This window comes from Triticum aestivum, chromosome 5B (assembly GCF_018294505.1).
Source record: "Triticum aestivum cultivar Chinese Spring chromosome 5B, IWGSC CS RefSeq v2.1, whole genome shotgun sequence".
NCBI lineage: Eukaryota > Viridiplantae > Streptophyta > Magnoliopsida > Poales > Poaceae > Triticum > Triticum aestivum.
Genome location: NC_057807.1, coordinates 652,635,561 through 652,651,322, shown reverse-complemented (window position 1 = coordinate 652,651,322; position 15,762 = coordinate 652,635,561). Strand labels below are relative to the sequence as shown.

Sequence of the window (15,762 nt, the reverse complement as noted above, 5' to 3'; positions counted from 1 at the left end):
TATTTTCTTTTTATCAAAGCAAAGATCATACAGTCTAGGGAAATTCTTGTTTAATGGAGCATTGCCAATCCACCAATCTTCCCAAAAGCGAGCTCTATCTCCATTTCCAATTTTAAATTTGCACAAAGAAACAAAATGGTCTCTATGTTTCAATATATCCCTCCAAAACTGGGAGTCCCCCTGTTTGACCTGAACAGTGCCTAGATTTCTGTTCTTAATATATTTTTCCCAAATGATGTTTTGCCATAGCCCCTCAGTTGTGTATAATTTCCAACACCACTTACATAGCAATGCTTTGTTCATGCATGCAAGATTTTGGATCCCCAGGCCCCCCATGTCTTTTGGCCTACACACCTCAGACCATTTCACCAAATGGTATTTTCTCTTCTGATCATCTTCTTGCCATAGAAGTCTGGCTCTGAAAAAGTCCATACGTTTTTCAACCCCTACTGGAAGCCCATAAAAGGACATCATAAAATAAGGTATGCATGTGAGGGCTGACTGAATCAAAGTGACTCTCCCTGCACTGGCCAGCAATCTGCCTTGCCAAGTTTCACATTTTTTTTCTCCATCTTAGTCTTTGAAGGCTTCCAATGTTTGTTACAAATTCTATTCTTATCAATAGGTAGCCCTAAATATTTCATGGGCAAGGTACCCACTGGGCATGTGAAAATTTTAGCATATTCATCTTTCTTGTCAACTGCCTCACCAAACAGAAAAAGTTCACGTTTATGAAAATTTGTGTGCACTTTCTATATCATCTTGCAATAAAAATATGGTATCATTTGCATATTGTAACATATTAACCCCATTTGGTATGTATTCATTTAAGACCCCCTTGACCAGCCCATTTTCTCTGGCTTTATCTAACATAATTGCCAGAGCATCAGCAGCCAGGTCAAAGTTTAGAGGGGATAAAGAATCTCCATGTCTCAGGCCTTTATGAGTGGTAAAATATTTTCCTAGATTTTCATTAACCTTGACACAAACTTTCCCCCCTCTAACCGTCTCCATGACCCAATCAATCCATTTATCTGGAAATCCTTTCAATTTGAGCATTTGAAAGAGGAAGGACCATTTGATTTTGTCATAGGCCTTTTCAAAATCAATTTTCAGAAGCATAGCACTTTCTTTTTTCTTTTAATGCTATTCAAAGCCTCATGAAGGATCAGAACCCCCTCCATAATATACCTGCCTTTAACAAAAGCAGTTTGAACATGAGAAATGACATCAGCAGCTACCAAATTTAGCCTATTCATCAACACTTTTGTGATGATTTTAAAGCAGACATTTAGTAAGCAAATTGGCCCGAATTTATGAATTTGATTAGCATCTGTCCCTTTTGGGACTAAGGTTATAATCCCATAGTTTAGTCTACTAATGTCAATTTTCCTATTAGCAAAGTCATCTAACATAGCTTTTAGATCAAATTTCACCAGATCCGAATAATGCTGATAAAATTCAGCAGTGAAGCCATCTGGTCCAGGGGATTTATTGTGTGCCATTTTGAAGACAACCTTCTTAATTTCCTCCAGAGAAAATTCCTCTACTAAAATATTTTCATATTCCCTTTGGATCCTGATTGGATTATCAATATTAAGTGAAACAGAAGAATTATCTCGTGGACCAAATAAGTTTTTGTAGAAAGTAGTGATATAATCTATCAAGTTTTTATCCCCTTCTATAATCCCCTCAGCTTGCTCTAACCTGGTGATTTTATTCCTCCTAAGTCTCCCATTTGTCTTGGCATGGAAGAATTTAGTATTACTGCCCCCTCTAGTATCTCATCAATTTTGGCTCTCTGTTTCCATTTAGCCTCTTCTTGTTTAAGTAGTCTATCAAGTTGGGCTCTTAAGTCAATCTGCTCTTTTCTATCAACAGATGTAAGGCCATTGACCTCATAGTTTTTATCAATAATATCCAGTTTAAGTAGAACATCTTTCTTTAATTCAGAATACCATGCATTCATAATCCTATTCCATCCTTTAAGTTTAGGTCTTAAATTTATGAACTTCCCCAACAATCTATCTATGCTGTCCCCCTTAATGGTAGGATCATTCCAGACTTTCTGCACAATTTCATCAATCCCTTCTCTCAAAAATCAGGCATTTTCAAATCTGAAAATTGGCTCAGTTTTTTGAAAGTCTCCAGAGTCTAAATAGAGAGGAGTGTGATCTGACTTCTCTCTAGTTAATGCTGTTACTTGGGTTAAGGGGTGTGTCTCTTCCCACCAGTGCTACAAATAATCATATCTAGTTTCTCAAAAGTAGGGTTGTACATATTATTACCCCAAGTGAATTGTCTCCCATTCATATCAAGTTCTCTCACTCCAGCCCGTTCCAAGATAGCATTGAAAAGAAAGCTCCAATGCCCAGGAGAACCTGAATTATTTTTCTCACTAGCTTTTTTAATGATATTGAAGTCACCTCCAATCAAAATTGGATTAACACAGTTTTGAAATACTCTGGATAGCTCAGCCAGGAATAAAGCTTCCCTATCTGGTTGTGCATCTCCATAGATTACTACTAAATCCCAAATAAACCTATTTTTAATATCTTGGACTGTCATTTTTAATGTGGTAATCCCCATCATCCTGAGAAATCACATCTAAAGTGGTATAATTAACCCCCAACAGAAGGCCACCAGATTTCCCCCTAGCTAGGGTAAAATGCCAGTGAAAATCCCTTCCCGCACAAATTTGTTGTAAATCATTCCTAGAGAATTGTTGTCTCATGGTCTCTTGCAGACCCAAGAAATGAACTCTCATATCCATGATCATCTCCCTCAAGAATCATTTTTTGATATCCCCCCCAAATCCTCTCATATTCCAAAATATACCCCTCATCTTTTTTTCTTTTTCTTCCTATCAGAAGATTCTAGGGTTTTGACAGCAGAGGCAATTTTAACTCCAGAACCTCTGGTAGTTTTACCTCTTTTCTTCTCTTTTTTTTGATGAGAAGAGCTCTTTAATTAGTTCTCATTCTTCATTCTCTTCCTCTTCTTTCTCATTATCCCCATCCTCTAGCAAATCTTCCAGAGAATGTTCTCTAGTATCAATAATGTTATGCTCCTCAGGCATAGAGTTTTGTTTCTGTTTATTATTGTAGTCTGTTAACCACATATCAATCCTTGCCTGTTCAGCCATTTTTATCAATTCCAAATTATGATTAACAGTGTCTAGTTTATTTCCTAAACTAACCCCCATCCCCTCAGCAATCTGCTGTAAAATATTATTGGGTCTAGAAATGATATCAGAAGGAGTAAAGTCACCATAGTTGTTCTTCTATGCTACTCTCTCTTTAGCCAAATCAGTAATTTTTTTGTCTTCCTTGCCTTTCAGTCTAGTACATCTTCTCAACTCTTCCTCTTCTTGGGATTCCAGCTCAACTATGCCAGCCTTCTTGATTTTTGTTTCAAAAGATTCTGTTTCCTGACTAGCAGTGTAATCCACAGGCTCCATATATCCTAGCCCCACAGCCTGTTCCATTAATTCCAAGTCAGTCATTCCCTCTTCCCCTTCTAATCTTCCTTCTGCTGTTGCTCCTCCATCATTATCCTCTTTCTCATCTTCACTCCCAATATGTTTCTCCCCTGACTGTGACCCTCTCACCTCTTCACTTGCATTCATATTGATTTGCAGCAGTTCATGTTGCCTCTTGACCTCTTTTTCTAAGGTTTTCCTAATAATGTCCATTTCCTTTCTCTTTTTTCCCTCCAGCATAAGTTGAGCAGTCTGCCTTGCTGCAAGTTCCTCTGCTTTATGAAGCCTAGCCTTCAGACTTTCCTCTTCACCCTGGCCCTCTCCAGCAAACCCTGTTCCTGTCTTTTCCTGTACTGCTTACTAAGTTATCCGGATGATCTAAGAAATACTGTATTGGGTACCAGGTGCTTAAGTTCCCACACCAGGTGAGCATAACCATCTTGCCAATCAGATTTTGTACTGCATTTAAACATCAAACTGTACAAAAAAAACTCATCGTTCAGTACAACGCAACGCAGAGCTAGTATTATAACTTATTGTTTCAGCTTCCCTACAACTTTGATCCACATTTGTGCAAATTGACCAAAACATAAGACATGAGACCTCTGAAGAGTGCATCATCAAAGGATGAAGAAAAGAGCACTGAAAGCCAGAGAACAAAAATCTTCAGCGGCTACATTTGATCCAAATGCACATCTCTGCAGCTAAAGAGCAGAAGCACAAGAGCCCCCCCCCCCCCCCCCCCCCCCCAGGTAAATGAAAAGGCAACGGATGTAAGAGTAGAAACACAAAAATGCACTGATTTCGAGATTTAAACTGAACATTCGAAAAGAAAAAGAGAAAAGAAGCAATGGTCTCTAGAGCTGTCTAAAAATACAAGCACACTAGTTACTCTTTGTTCCCAGCGTCATGTAGGCACAGCGAGCTCTGTAAAATGTCTCAGGCTTCATTCAACAGCAGAACATGATAAACAAAACAAGAGGATTCAGTCGCCTTCATCTCGTCCAGAAAAACGTCGAAGCCATTACGACATATATGGTGAAGGTAGCAACAGACCACAGCCTACGACCATTACAAGTTCAACTAAGTTTCAACTCTGCCATATTTAAACCACCAAACTCCGACTCTACTACATATACGTAGAAAGCACAGAAGGTAAATAACCACAACAATTGAAGCAAGAGCTACACCGATGAAAGCACGGCGACTTGAGCTGATCTTCCTTCTTTCCGTGCAAGCAGTAGCAAATGTAGCATTGTTAGACTAGCTAGTCACCAAGAAGTATCAAGGACATCCTCTAATTTTTTTCAGAAAGAAGAACACCCTTTAACAATGCAGTCAAGCACAAATTATGGTTGATCACGCAAATGCTAGTCATCAATCTAGCAGAATGTGCGCAAATGACATCAGGTAGGAGGAGTAGCAGTAGTAGATTCAGACTCAAATTACCATCTACAGTATATCAGACGATTCTTCTTTTCCTTGTGGAGAAGACAATGAGACCATCCAGTGTGGTTCGCGCAGAACTTGGCAGCAACCAGGGAAGGTATGTCAGGATGGAAATCTTTGGAAGGCTGGACTTCTTCCCATGGCGCTGGCGCCGGCAAGCCATCTTTGATCGGACGATGGCTGCAGGACAGGAGAGACTTTGTGCGCATGTCGATGCTGATCACACACTCAATCTCCCTGCATAGCCGAGCCCTTCTCTCCCAATCGAGGTAGTAATCTCCCAGCAAGAGGTAAAGGACACCATCCTCGTCGGCCTTGAGGACTGGGCACTGCGGCATGGCCTGCGGCAGCCTCTCGCGCTTGTAGACCTCCGACTGCCAGAGCAGGGGCAAGGGCAGCTCCATGTCTTGGTCTCTCGTCCATGAGCGGAGATCTGGCGACAGGGTCCAGCTCCGCAACACGACATCGGCAGGGGGCGTGTTGTCACGGGGGTTGTCGCCACTGATGGTGACGATGGAGATGAGCTTTATGGAGTCCCCGACAGGGCCCATGGTCCGACGGTCCTTGGGGTAACTGCGGGAGAAGTCACGGCCTTGGCACTCCTGGGGAAGATGGATGAAGTCCAGCTCCACGTGGTCTTCGTCTTCGCTGGTAGTGGTACGGGTGGATGGCATGTCACAGACAATGGCGCCAAGCATGAGATCGGCCCAGAAAACCTTCCCTTTGAAAGTGAAGGCCGCGTCTACTTTGTAAGCCGGCTGGCGCGGCACCTGGGTATGCGGGCTGAAGCGCGCCTCCTGCTTCGTCCACTTCTTGCCAGCGGCATGGCTCCACCACCGGAAGATGATGCCCGACGACCCCTGCAACACTCTGTCGCGTGTAGCGAAACGGAACCCCAGATTGAACAGATCGTAGGAACCGTCGTCGCGTGGCAGGACAGCAGGTGGCCTCAGGAAGAAGAAGGGCACAGAATCAACTCTCGACGCGAAGTCGTAGCCCTCGAAGGAATCCATGGTGGCGGGGAGCAGCGAGAGCGAGTTCTTGGCGGCGTCGTAGACGAGCCCGTACCACCTGTCGCAGAACACCAGAGTCATGACGAGGTCTCAGATGTTAGGTTTGGCTGCGAGGTCTGTTTGGTATTAGGCCCAGACCATCAACGCCCCTTCATCGGTTAGATAGGAGTAGCGACAGAGGTTGCGAAGATGGTGGCTTTGGTCTTACTGTTGTACGACTTTGTAAGGTCTTGTGTTAATAATCAATAAAGTGGCTGTATGCATCGTCCAGATGCAGAGGCCGGGGGTATTCCTCCTTTTCTAAAAAAAATGACGAGGTAGTTCTCCACGACGGAGTCGAGGACGCACCCGATGCCGCGCTCCTGCGTCTCGATCTTGGCGCGCACGGACAAGGTGGAGAGCTCCGGCGGCTCCACGAGGTGCGCGTCGAGTGAGAACTGGTCCAGTATCCAGGACCCATCCTCGATGTTCCCCCAATCTTTGCTCGCCTCGGCCATGATCTTGTCTTCCTGCTCCTTCTCCTCGGCGTCGAAGACCGGGACGTGCTTCCTCAGCACGACCCAGGAAAGCCTCCTCGGTGAAGACATGGCGGAAGATCGCCGGAGATGTGGCTCGGGATTGATTGTTGGAACTCGCCCACAGGATCGATCACATCAAAACACACGAACACGCGCAGACGCAAACTTTTGCCGAAGGCACGTGTCGTGCCTCTCCTCTCTTTATTTTTTTTTGCTTGTTTTCTCGGTGTTACAAAATCCACGACCTGACATGTGTATATATATTACCTAACCTACACCTAACGCGTCAACACGGACAACAACTTCTAGTGTTGCACGGATACAACACTAGCCTAGTTTATGACTCAGACTTTGACACGACTTGGACTAGTACCCGTACATGTACTAGCTACTAGGTAACGGCTAGTAGCCGGACTCATGCACGTAGCACTAATTGCATGTAGACTAGCTTTGCATCTAACTCAAACTCAAGATTATATCTAACAATCTCATCCTAATCTTGACTTGTCGCCTCCTTGTGCTCTTTCTGATCTTGGCTCATTGTTGATTCACCCCTTGTTGATTCATCTGCTCGCACCACGACAAGTCAAATTGCCTACTAGATTGTTGTCAACATTGATGTGGATCAAGAGGCTGCGGTGGCCTCCCGAGTCTCGATCTCCAACTCGAAACCCCTAGATTCTAGGCTTTCTCTCCGTCTGCCTGCTGATGCCGCAAAAACACGGTAAACTTTTTTACGCCAATCTTGTTTGTCTTTTTCTTTTTGATGATGAGGCAACCCAGCCGGGACGTCCTATTTCAAGACCTAAGCGCCTGGAAACATGGAAACACCGAGTTGGCCTCGAGAGTCTGCTGATTCGCTGGGTTTTTTTTTCCAGCTCGTCCGCTCGTGACTTTGGTTTGTAATTTTATTTTTTTGAGCGGGTGTTCGTACGTTTCAATCACGTATGTTAAAAAAAAGTATGTTTCATTTTTCCCAAGATTTCTTTTTGCTGATTTTTTCTTGATGATAGGTTTGAAAGAATGAACAAATTCGATATTCTGGCTTATACTGAGTAAAGTGTCGCTGGAAATAGAAATTAAAATGTTTTTGAAGAAATTTTTATATTTTGATAAAATCTTTTATGACCATTTTTCTTAAAATGATCAACATTTTTTTGTATGTGATGAAAAATATTGAATTCAATGAACATTTTTTGAACTTGATGAACAAACTTTATATTCAGGAAACATTTAAAAAAATGACGAATAAATTCTGAAATTAATGAACAAGAACTTGATGAACATTTTATGAAATAGATGAACAAATTTAGAATTTGATGAATTTTTTTAATTCGATGAAGAACATTTGAATTTTGATGAACATTTTTCAAATCCGATGAACAAAAAAATGGATTCTATGAGCATTTTTTGAATTCATTGAACAAAAAATGTTTGTTAAATTGAAAATGAAAAAATTAAAAAAGTGACAAAGTAAAGAAGAAAAAAGAGAAAACAAAACAAAAAAGAAAAGCCAAATTTTAAAACAAAGAAAAATGAAATGAAAAAGAAGAAAATGGGCCGGCCCATACGAACGCCGAGCACGTGAGGGGGGTGTGTGCGATCTGCGCGCCGTAAAGGAATCCCCAGGCAACCCAATCTTGTCTGTCGACCTAACGCACAGAGCGACGAACGAATTGGGCTGGCCTACTAAATAATGGAAAAAGCGCGACACGGTCTCGGCATGTTTTCCTTTCGTTCCCCCCACGCTATCTTTTCCGATGGAAGATACATGGGTGCTTCAGTCACTTGTTTTTCGGGGCTGGTAGACCCAGAGATTTTAGAAGGTCATGCATGCTGTGAAGCTCTCTTCCTTGCGGCGGATCTTTACATTTAAAGGGCTAGGATAGCTTCTGACTGCAGTTCGAGAGTTAGCCACCTGAAAGGGAGTTACATGGGACCTTCTTCAATGGTTATACGAGATATGCAGGCGAGGCAAAGGAATTTTGAATCGGCAGACATAGTGCGCGAAGGTGGGAAATCAAACGTTGTTGCGCATAATTTAGCAAAGGGGTCGGTCTTGTTAGGTCTTGGTAGACATGTTTGGCTAGTTGCCACTCCTGACTTTATTCATGTACCAGATGTTATGAGGGGTTTAAATAAAGTGGCAATCTTTCTATTTTTTTTTTATTTCTGCCACTTTCTTCTTGTTTTCTTTTTGTTTTCTGGTTTCCTTTTTTCTTTTTAGTTTCCATTTTTCTATTCAATTTCCTTTTTATTTTCCTTTCTTTTACCCTTTAAATTCATGGATGGATTCGTTAATACTTTTTGAAATTCATAAATATTATTAATATAAGTGAATTATCTAAATGGGTGATTTTAAAATTTTTAAAAATGCATTTATTTTTTTTGACCATCTTCCAAATTCCACAACATTTAAAAATTCCACTATAGCATTTTCTAAAATACATTTATATTTTCCATAGTCGTGAAGATTTTTAAAATACATGGAAATTTTTAATATTCATATTTTTTTCTTAATTCTAGATCATTTTTATTATTACTGACCCTTTTTTTAATACATAAACATTTAAGACATTTGTGATTCTTTTAAAAAAAATAGACATGTAGTATTTCTTAATACACATGATTTTTTTTTTAGAAATTCAGTACACGCCATGCTCTTGTCAGTTTGCTCAGTTGAGAACTCGCAAACACAGGGGAACATTCTATTTGCTCGCAATGCTTTTACTTTATGGGCTTGTATCATCTTTGGATCATTGTACCACATGATGTAGTTGTTAATGTATATACATTCTCAGTATCCTGTGGTGGATGAGGGAAGCAAACCACGCTACTGTAGCCGCGGAATATAGAGTGGAGTTATATTCTTCCCTCACGTTAGGGTTCCTATCTTCTCCTATCGACGGTGATATTCCCGACGTTGAGGTTTGCCTTCCCTACCCTCCATTCGTCCATGAGGCTGCTAGTTTTTTTTTTTTTTTTGATAAAAGAAGGGCTCTCCCCTTCCGATTTTCATTAAAGAAAACCATAGCATTCGGAACTACAGAATTAAAGAGAGCGACGGACTGGAGGCTGCTAGTTGGACTGTGCAAGGGGTGATCCCCAGATCACCGCCCAGTCTTGAACGTAGCTCGTGTGGAGTCGGAGAACCTAGGGTCTCTCTTGCCTGGGTAATCTGATTTGGGCCAGTGCAAAATGGATAATGGTGTGTTGGGTTCAGGATCAATAACAGGATGGTGTTGATGCCATGATGCGGGACCTAGGACTACGAGACGAGGACCTGGATGGTGTGGTCTATGAGCAAGAGGAGATGCCGCCGGTCGATTCTTTTCATTGGACCGCAATAGCAAGAGTTCATGTTGGAAAGACATATAATCAATTTTGGTTCTTCAAATACATACGAGCAGCTTGGTATCTTGAGCAAGATGTTAAAATCCGTCCGCAGGAGGATAAACTTTACAGTCTTCACTTTTCATGCCTAGGGGATCGGGAAAGAATCATGGAATATGGTCCATGGAATTTTAGAGGGGGCGCAGTGATCATTGCCCCTTGATCCCTTATGATGGCTTCTCGAAACTGTCAAAGATTGATCTAGACACTTTAGAAATTTGAATCCAAATCCATGACATGCCAGATGGATATGCCCCATTGTTGAAGTCCTTTACAAGAAAGGCGGGGCGAGTTTGTGTATGCAGAGCCGCGTCTAATGCTTTCGAGGGGAAATTTTCAGGGCAAAGGTAGATCAGTGTGAGAAAGCTTCTCAAGAATGTCAAAGCTATAATACGTGACAACAAAAGGCAGATTTTCCATGTCAAGTATTGAAAGACTCTCAGGTTGGTGTGCCGTGTGCGGCCACCTAGGGTGTTACTCCTATAAAGGATGCTGGAATACCCATCTCCTAGGGGCTTCGCCGTGCGAGTGCCCTCTACGCCGTCTGTTGCGCATTTTCACATAATTCACTACACACCGTCTCATCAGTCCATAAAAATATTGTGCAGTTTCACATAATGCCTTCTATTCCTTAAAAAACAGGTCTCATAATTCTTGTGATACAAAAGTCTTGGTACAATTTTATTTTAAAATACTGTACACATAGAGCAACAAAAAGATGTCTACATATTCTGATCAAGCCACTCTCGTACACATACACCAACTTAATTTGCATCTTCACATAATGCCTCGCTATGATGCAAATGCCTTACTATTATTTCATTTTATTTTATTCGAGAAAATACAGTCAACGGGCATCTTATAACTCATAACCAGCAAGGAAAAATCAATCTCACCATTCATTAGGCGCGGTCAACATTTCCATTTTAAAAGCATGTACTATTTGGTCACTTTCATCTCTAATCATAGAGCACCTGCATGGTACCAAGAGATATGTTTTAGAACTCATGTCTGAACCTCGTCGAGGTGCTAATTTAGTTAGGAGTATGTGTTTTTAACAGTGAGCACCTTCTCCCCTAAAAAAAAACAGTGAGTACATTCTGATGGTTTATGAAGTACCTCGAGGAAGCGGTACTCGTGTTACTTTGCTCAATGCCTGCTAAATGTTCAAGTTTTGAACTCGATGCATAAAGGCAAATAAATCCCAGAACATTGCATGTTTCAGAGATGAGAAAGGGGACACACACAAAAAATAAACCAGTCTACATAGTACTGCTGACTAAGTTATCCGGATGATCTAAAAGATACTGTATTGGGTACCAGGTGCTTAAGTTCCCGTACCAGGTGAAGCATAACCATCTTGCCAATCAGATTTTGTACTGCATTTAAACATCAAACTACATAAAAAAAAACTCATCGTTCAGTAAAACGCAGAGCAAGTATTATAACTTATTGTTTCAGCTTCCCTACAACTTTGATCCACATTTGTGTAAATTGACCAAAACATAAGTCATGAGACCTCCGAAGTGTGCATCATCAAAGGATGAAGAAAAGAGCACTGAAAGCCAGAGAACAAAAATCTTCAGCGGCAACATTTGATCCAAACGCACATCTTGTTTCAAGATTTAATCTGAACTTTCAAAAAGAAAAAGGAAATGACAAAAGCAGCAATGGTTTCCAGAGCTCTCTAAAAAATACAAGCACACGAGCTCTGTAAAACATCTCAGGCTTCATTCAGCAGCAAAAATGGTAAACAAAACAAGAGGATTCAGTCCTTCATCTCGGCCAGAAAACGTCGAAGCCATTACAACATATATAGTGAAGGTAACAATAGACCACAGCTTACGACCATTACAAGTTCAACCAAGCTTCCAACTCTGCCATATTTAAACCACCACACTCCGACTCTAATACTAGAAAGCACAGAAGATTATCAGCTAATTAACTGCTTATAACATAGATAAATGCTAAGTCAAGATCAATAAAGATCCCCCAGGGCTGAAGGTAATTAACCACAACAATCGTACAAAGAGCTACACTGGTGAAAGCAACAAGACTTGAGCTGCTCTTCCTTCTTTCCCTGCAAGCAGTGGCAAATATGAATATAAAGCTTAACCGACCCATTCCACAGCTGAGAAAGGGTCCTTGAAGCAGTAATCGGTTCCTCTTTTGAAGCTCCAAGGCCTGCCTCCTTCAGGGCCATCACTCCCAAGAACAATCATTTTGCATGATTTACTCACCATCTTTTGAGACACTTGTTTCACTCTAGAAGATAGCTCATCCGTAGAAAATGATCCAGAGCGCATTGTAATCATTGCACTCTCAAGAGCCCTCGCACTACGAAAGAAGAACTTCAGGAAAGCAGCCTCACCTAGCTCCCCTCGAAATTCACAGAAAGATATCACCTTGATGGAGAACTCGACACTTTTGGTGGGCTTGGCCGACTCCCAGAACCTGAGATTGGGCCTGACATTGCCAGCTTGATAGACACCTTTTGCGGACTGCAAAGATCAAGTTCAATAATGAGCACAAAAGTAGGCAGTAATGCTAGCTTACATACAAGATTAACAACTGACAATACAAAAAATTAGAAAGAGCAGAAAGAGCTATGACGGTAATTGAGTTGATAGATCTATGCAAATCAACGGGAAACAATCTGCGAGCAATAAAATCTGCTGCGAGATGGATTAAACAATACATGCAGGCATGCAGCTATGTGTAGAGGAACTTGGTACGAACGCAAGCAAAACATAAATTGGCTCAGATAAATTGTCAGTACTTGCCATTAGCTCTTTGAAAATTAAAGTTTATAAATGGGAACAATATTAGTAAGTACATTATTTTGAGTGATTTTTTTGACAGTTGAGATTCAGAAACTACATGCATTGCTATTTGAGCACCACTAAAAACTAAACATTGCATGTGTAGAAAACAACATTAAACATTGTATGTTTTACAAACTACTCCCTCAGTCCCATAATATCATAGTTCAAAAAAGCGCTAGGCATTAATTGTGCGTTTTGCCACCGCCTTGCGCTTTTCTGATCAAAGTGCATGCTTATGCTCAGATTAAGCGCAGTTATGCGCTAGGCGTTTTGCTAACGCCTAGAGCCTAGGCCCGCCTTTTTTAACTATGCATAATATATGAGCATTTTTTACATTACTCCGTCCCATAATATAAGAGCGTTTTTCACACTACACTAGTGTCAAAAAAGCTCTTATATTATGGAACGGAGGGAGTACAAAGTAACCTAGCAGTGCAGAAAAAAAACACCCAGCTACGCAGTATGGCTGAAGATCTTAGTCTACTACTGCCGTTGATTGAGACTAAAAGATGGTCCATGGTTTTACGAAATCACACACACAATCCAAAATGGAGGTCTTAACCATGTGCACATTTGCGAGGTATGTCCTTCAGGACAAAGTTCCAGTTGTAAACCATGAAAACTACCTTGTAATCACTAACCACAGAGGAGTGTCTGATATGCAGTTAGTTCTGTAACATCAATATAGTATTATCATTCATGTAACACACAATTATAACTGCCTGATATGATGAAATCTGCTGCTACAAGTTTTTTTTACGAAACATCATAACATAAAAACAGATGGCCACACAACACAGACCCTAATAGTGTACTCGACAAGACACGATGGCTGAGAACAAATTACAAGGGCTAACACTTAAGCTACAATTGATCACCCATGGCAAGGTCAAACATTCGTAACTATGTACTAGCTGATGCTACCATCACCTTACCACATAGAAAAACTACTTGCACTAGCTGGCACCGTGTCCACTCATGATTTAGTATTGTATAGAGTGCAAAGTAAGCAAAAACATTAATTGGAGAGGGAGGGGGGATACCATGATATGCAGCGTCTCCAGATTGGGAAAGCATCTGAGAAAGGCAGTCAGCATCTTAATGTTATCGTGGTCTCCGAAACACACATTCAAACTCAGGATCTTGACGTTCATCACCATGGTGCTTGGGCTTGGCTTTATCCCAGCCTAGAATGCACCCACAAAGAAAGACACACATTTAGTCATGATTCATGAACCTCTATCAACTGAACATTTTGCTAACTGAACAAATAGACAGACTTCAGATAGAAAATGTACCACGATGACGGTGCCTTGGATCTCTAGGATGTGATTTCCTGCCTTCAAAATTCCTAATGCGTGCAACTTGGGGCAGTCACCAATCCTGACCCTGGTACACAGACCACGGGCACTGTCCCTAGGATGCTCCACGATGAGCCGGTCAAGGCATGGAGCCTTCACCACGGCAATGTCCTCTACAACAGAGCCACAGATTTGCACGCACCGGAGGCTCTGGCTGACGAGGCGAAGGCGCAGCCCTTTGTTGCTTCCTTGGATGTTCAGAATCTCCAAGACGGGGCTCCTAGCGACCAGGGCCTCGATGTCTCCGTCCTTAATGAGGATGGTGCAGACACCGAGCTCACGAAGGCATGGGAAGGAGGTGCCACGCTGTAATCTGGCCACGTCCGGAAATTTCCAGATGCCGATGTAGAGGCGGGTGAGGGTGGTGACGCTGAAGAGCGTGGCGGGGAGGGGTACCTCGAGTGGCCACGGGCGATTCACAAGGACGAGCTCTTGGACGCCCTTGGTGGCGAGGAGCTCGAGCCAGCGCGCGAGCTGGGGCTGGCACGCGTCCATGTGGCTGCGGACGAGGTGGACAAAGCGGAAGGGTCCCGGGTGTGCATCAAGGATTTGCGACACGGCGGCGGTGACGGTCGGCGGGTTGCCGCTGGGGCGGAGGTATTCGTCGATTAGCGCGAGGGGGGCGGATAGCCAGACCCGGCGCCAGCGCGAGGCGAGAACGGCGGTGCGCGCGGCGTCCGTGACGGGGAGGCGGGAGACGATGTTGCACAGGAGCGCGTCGGGGAGGAGGCTGATGCGGTCGATGCCGGAGGAGGAGGGGAGGGCGGTGAGCCGCCTGGTGTTGAGGGCGGGGAAGGCGGGGAGTAGCTCGGTGCAGATGTAGGTGCGCAGCTGCACCATGGCCACGTCCGGCTTGTGCGCGTCGGCCTCCGTCGCGGCACCCGCGTTGGTGAGTGGTGTCCGCCCGGCCATGGTTGACGACGGCGGTGGCAGATGCGCCGGAGAGTGTTTTTGGGATTTGGATGGCGACAGTGAGAGTGGGGTGTGTGGTGGGGCGGGGGCTGGAAGCGGCGGATGGTGGTGCGTGGTGGCTCTTAGGGTTTCCTTCCCTTCGTAGTTTGGTGGGCCAAGAGCGTGGGCCAAATACCACACTGATTGCCTTCCCACGGGCCCATTAGTCAGCCTTGACTGCCTAAAAACTTGTTGGTGTCCAGCTTGGAAAAAAACATTTTTTTCTGGTTAAACTTGTTGAGTCAGTATGTTTTACAATTCACTAGCACATATGCATGCGTGTTGCAACGGGAGAAAAAATGATGTTCTTTGTTGCAAAGTTAACGCCAATTGTCATGAACCATGTTAACCGTATTATAGTTTGATGATGAAAGAAATGACGGTGAATTGACAGTAAGGATTTTTGGGGTGCTAGTTTGTGCATGGGACATGATTCCTAGTCATCGGGTGAACAAACATATCTTTAGATCAAAAATTCTTTTACATATTGCACCTGCAGCCGTACGTGCTAATTGCTCTATAAAATTCGTAAGTGTATAAAAAGCATTCTCAGAGCTACATCGAAGAACCTAGAAATTATTTTGTAGTCCATAATCCTGAAATCTATCCTTCCATTTAATAATACCTCATGAATCTAGCGTCATATGTGTCCTAAAATTCATCATTCTATTTGCAGCGTGTACAATTCTCTTCTCCGGAGATGAATCCGCCCCGCATAATACATCTCATTCCTTTAATTTTCCAGCGCCTTCCTTTAATTTAAATACCCAA

General features: G+C 42.7%; 2 protein-coding genes across 2 annotated transcripts; both read right to left on the bottom strand.

Moving 5' to 3' along the window:
• Positions 1-4,565: 4,565 nt before the first annotated feature.
• LOC123115176 (uncharacterized) lies at positions 4,566-6,024 on the bottom strand. The gene has a single exon (XM_044536414.1). It carries the CDS (start codon positions 6,022-6,024, stop codon positions 4,927-4,929), a length of 1,098 nt encoding a protein of 365 aa, XP_044392349.1. The 3' UTR covers positions 4,566-4,926.
• A 5,577-nt stretch (positions 6,025-11,601) lies between these two features.
• On the bottom strand, positions 11,602-15,034 carry LOC123113918 (F-box/FBD/LRR-repeat protein At1g13570). The gene is made up of 3 exons (XM_044535241.1): positions 13,978-15,034; positions 13,723-13,866; positions 11,602-12,355 (listed from the first exon to the last, which is right to left on the bottom strand). Exons 1-3 carry the CDS (start codon positions 14,950-14,952, stop codon positions 11,966-11,968), a joined length of 1,509 nt encoding a protein of 502 aa, XP_044391176.1. The 5' UTR covers positions 14,953-15,034; the 3' UTR covers positions 11,602-11,965.
• Positions 15,035-15,762: the final 728 nt, after the last annotated feature.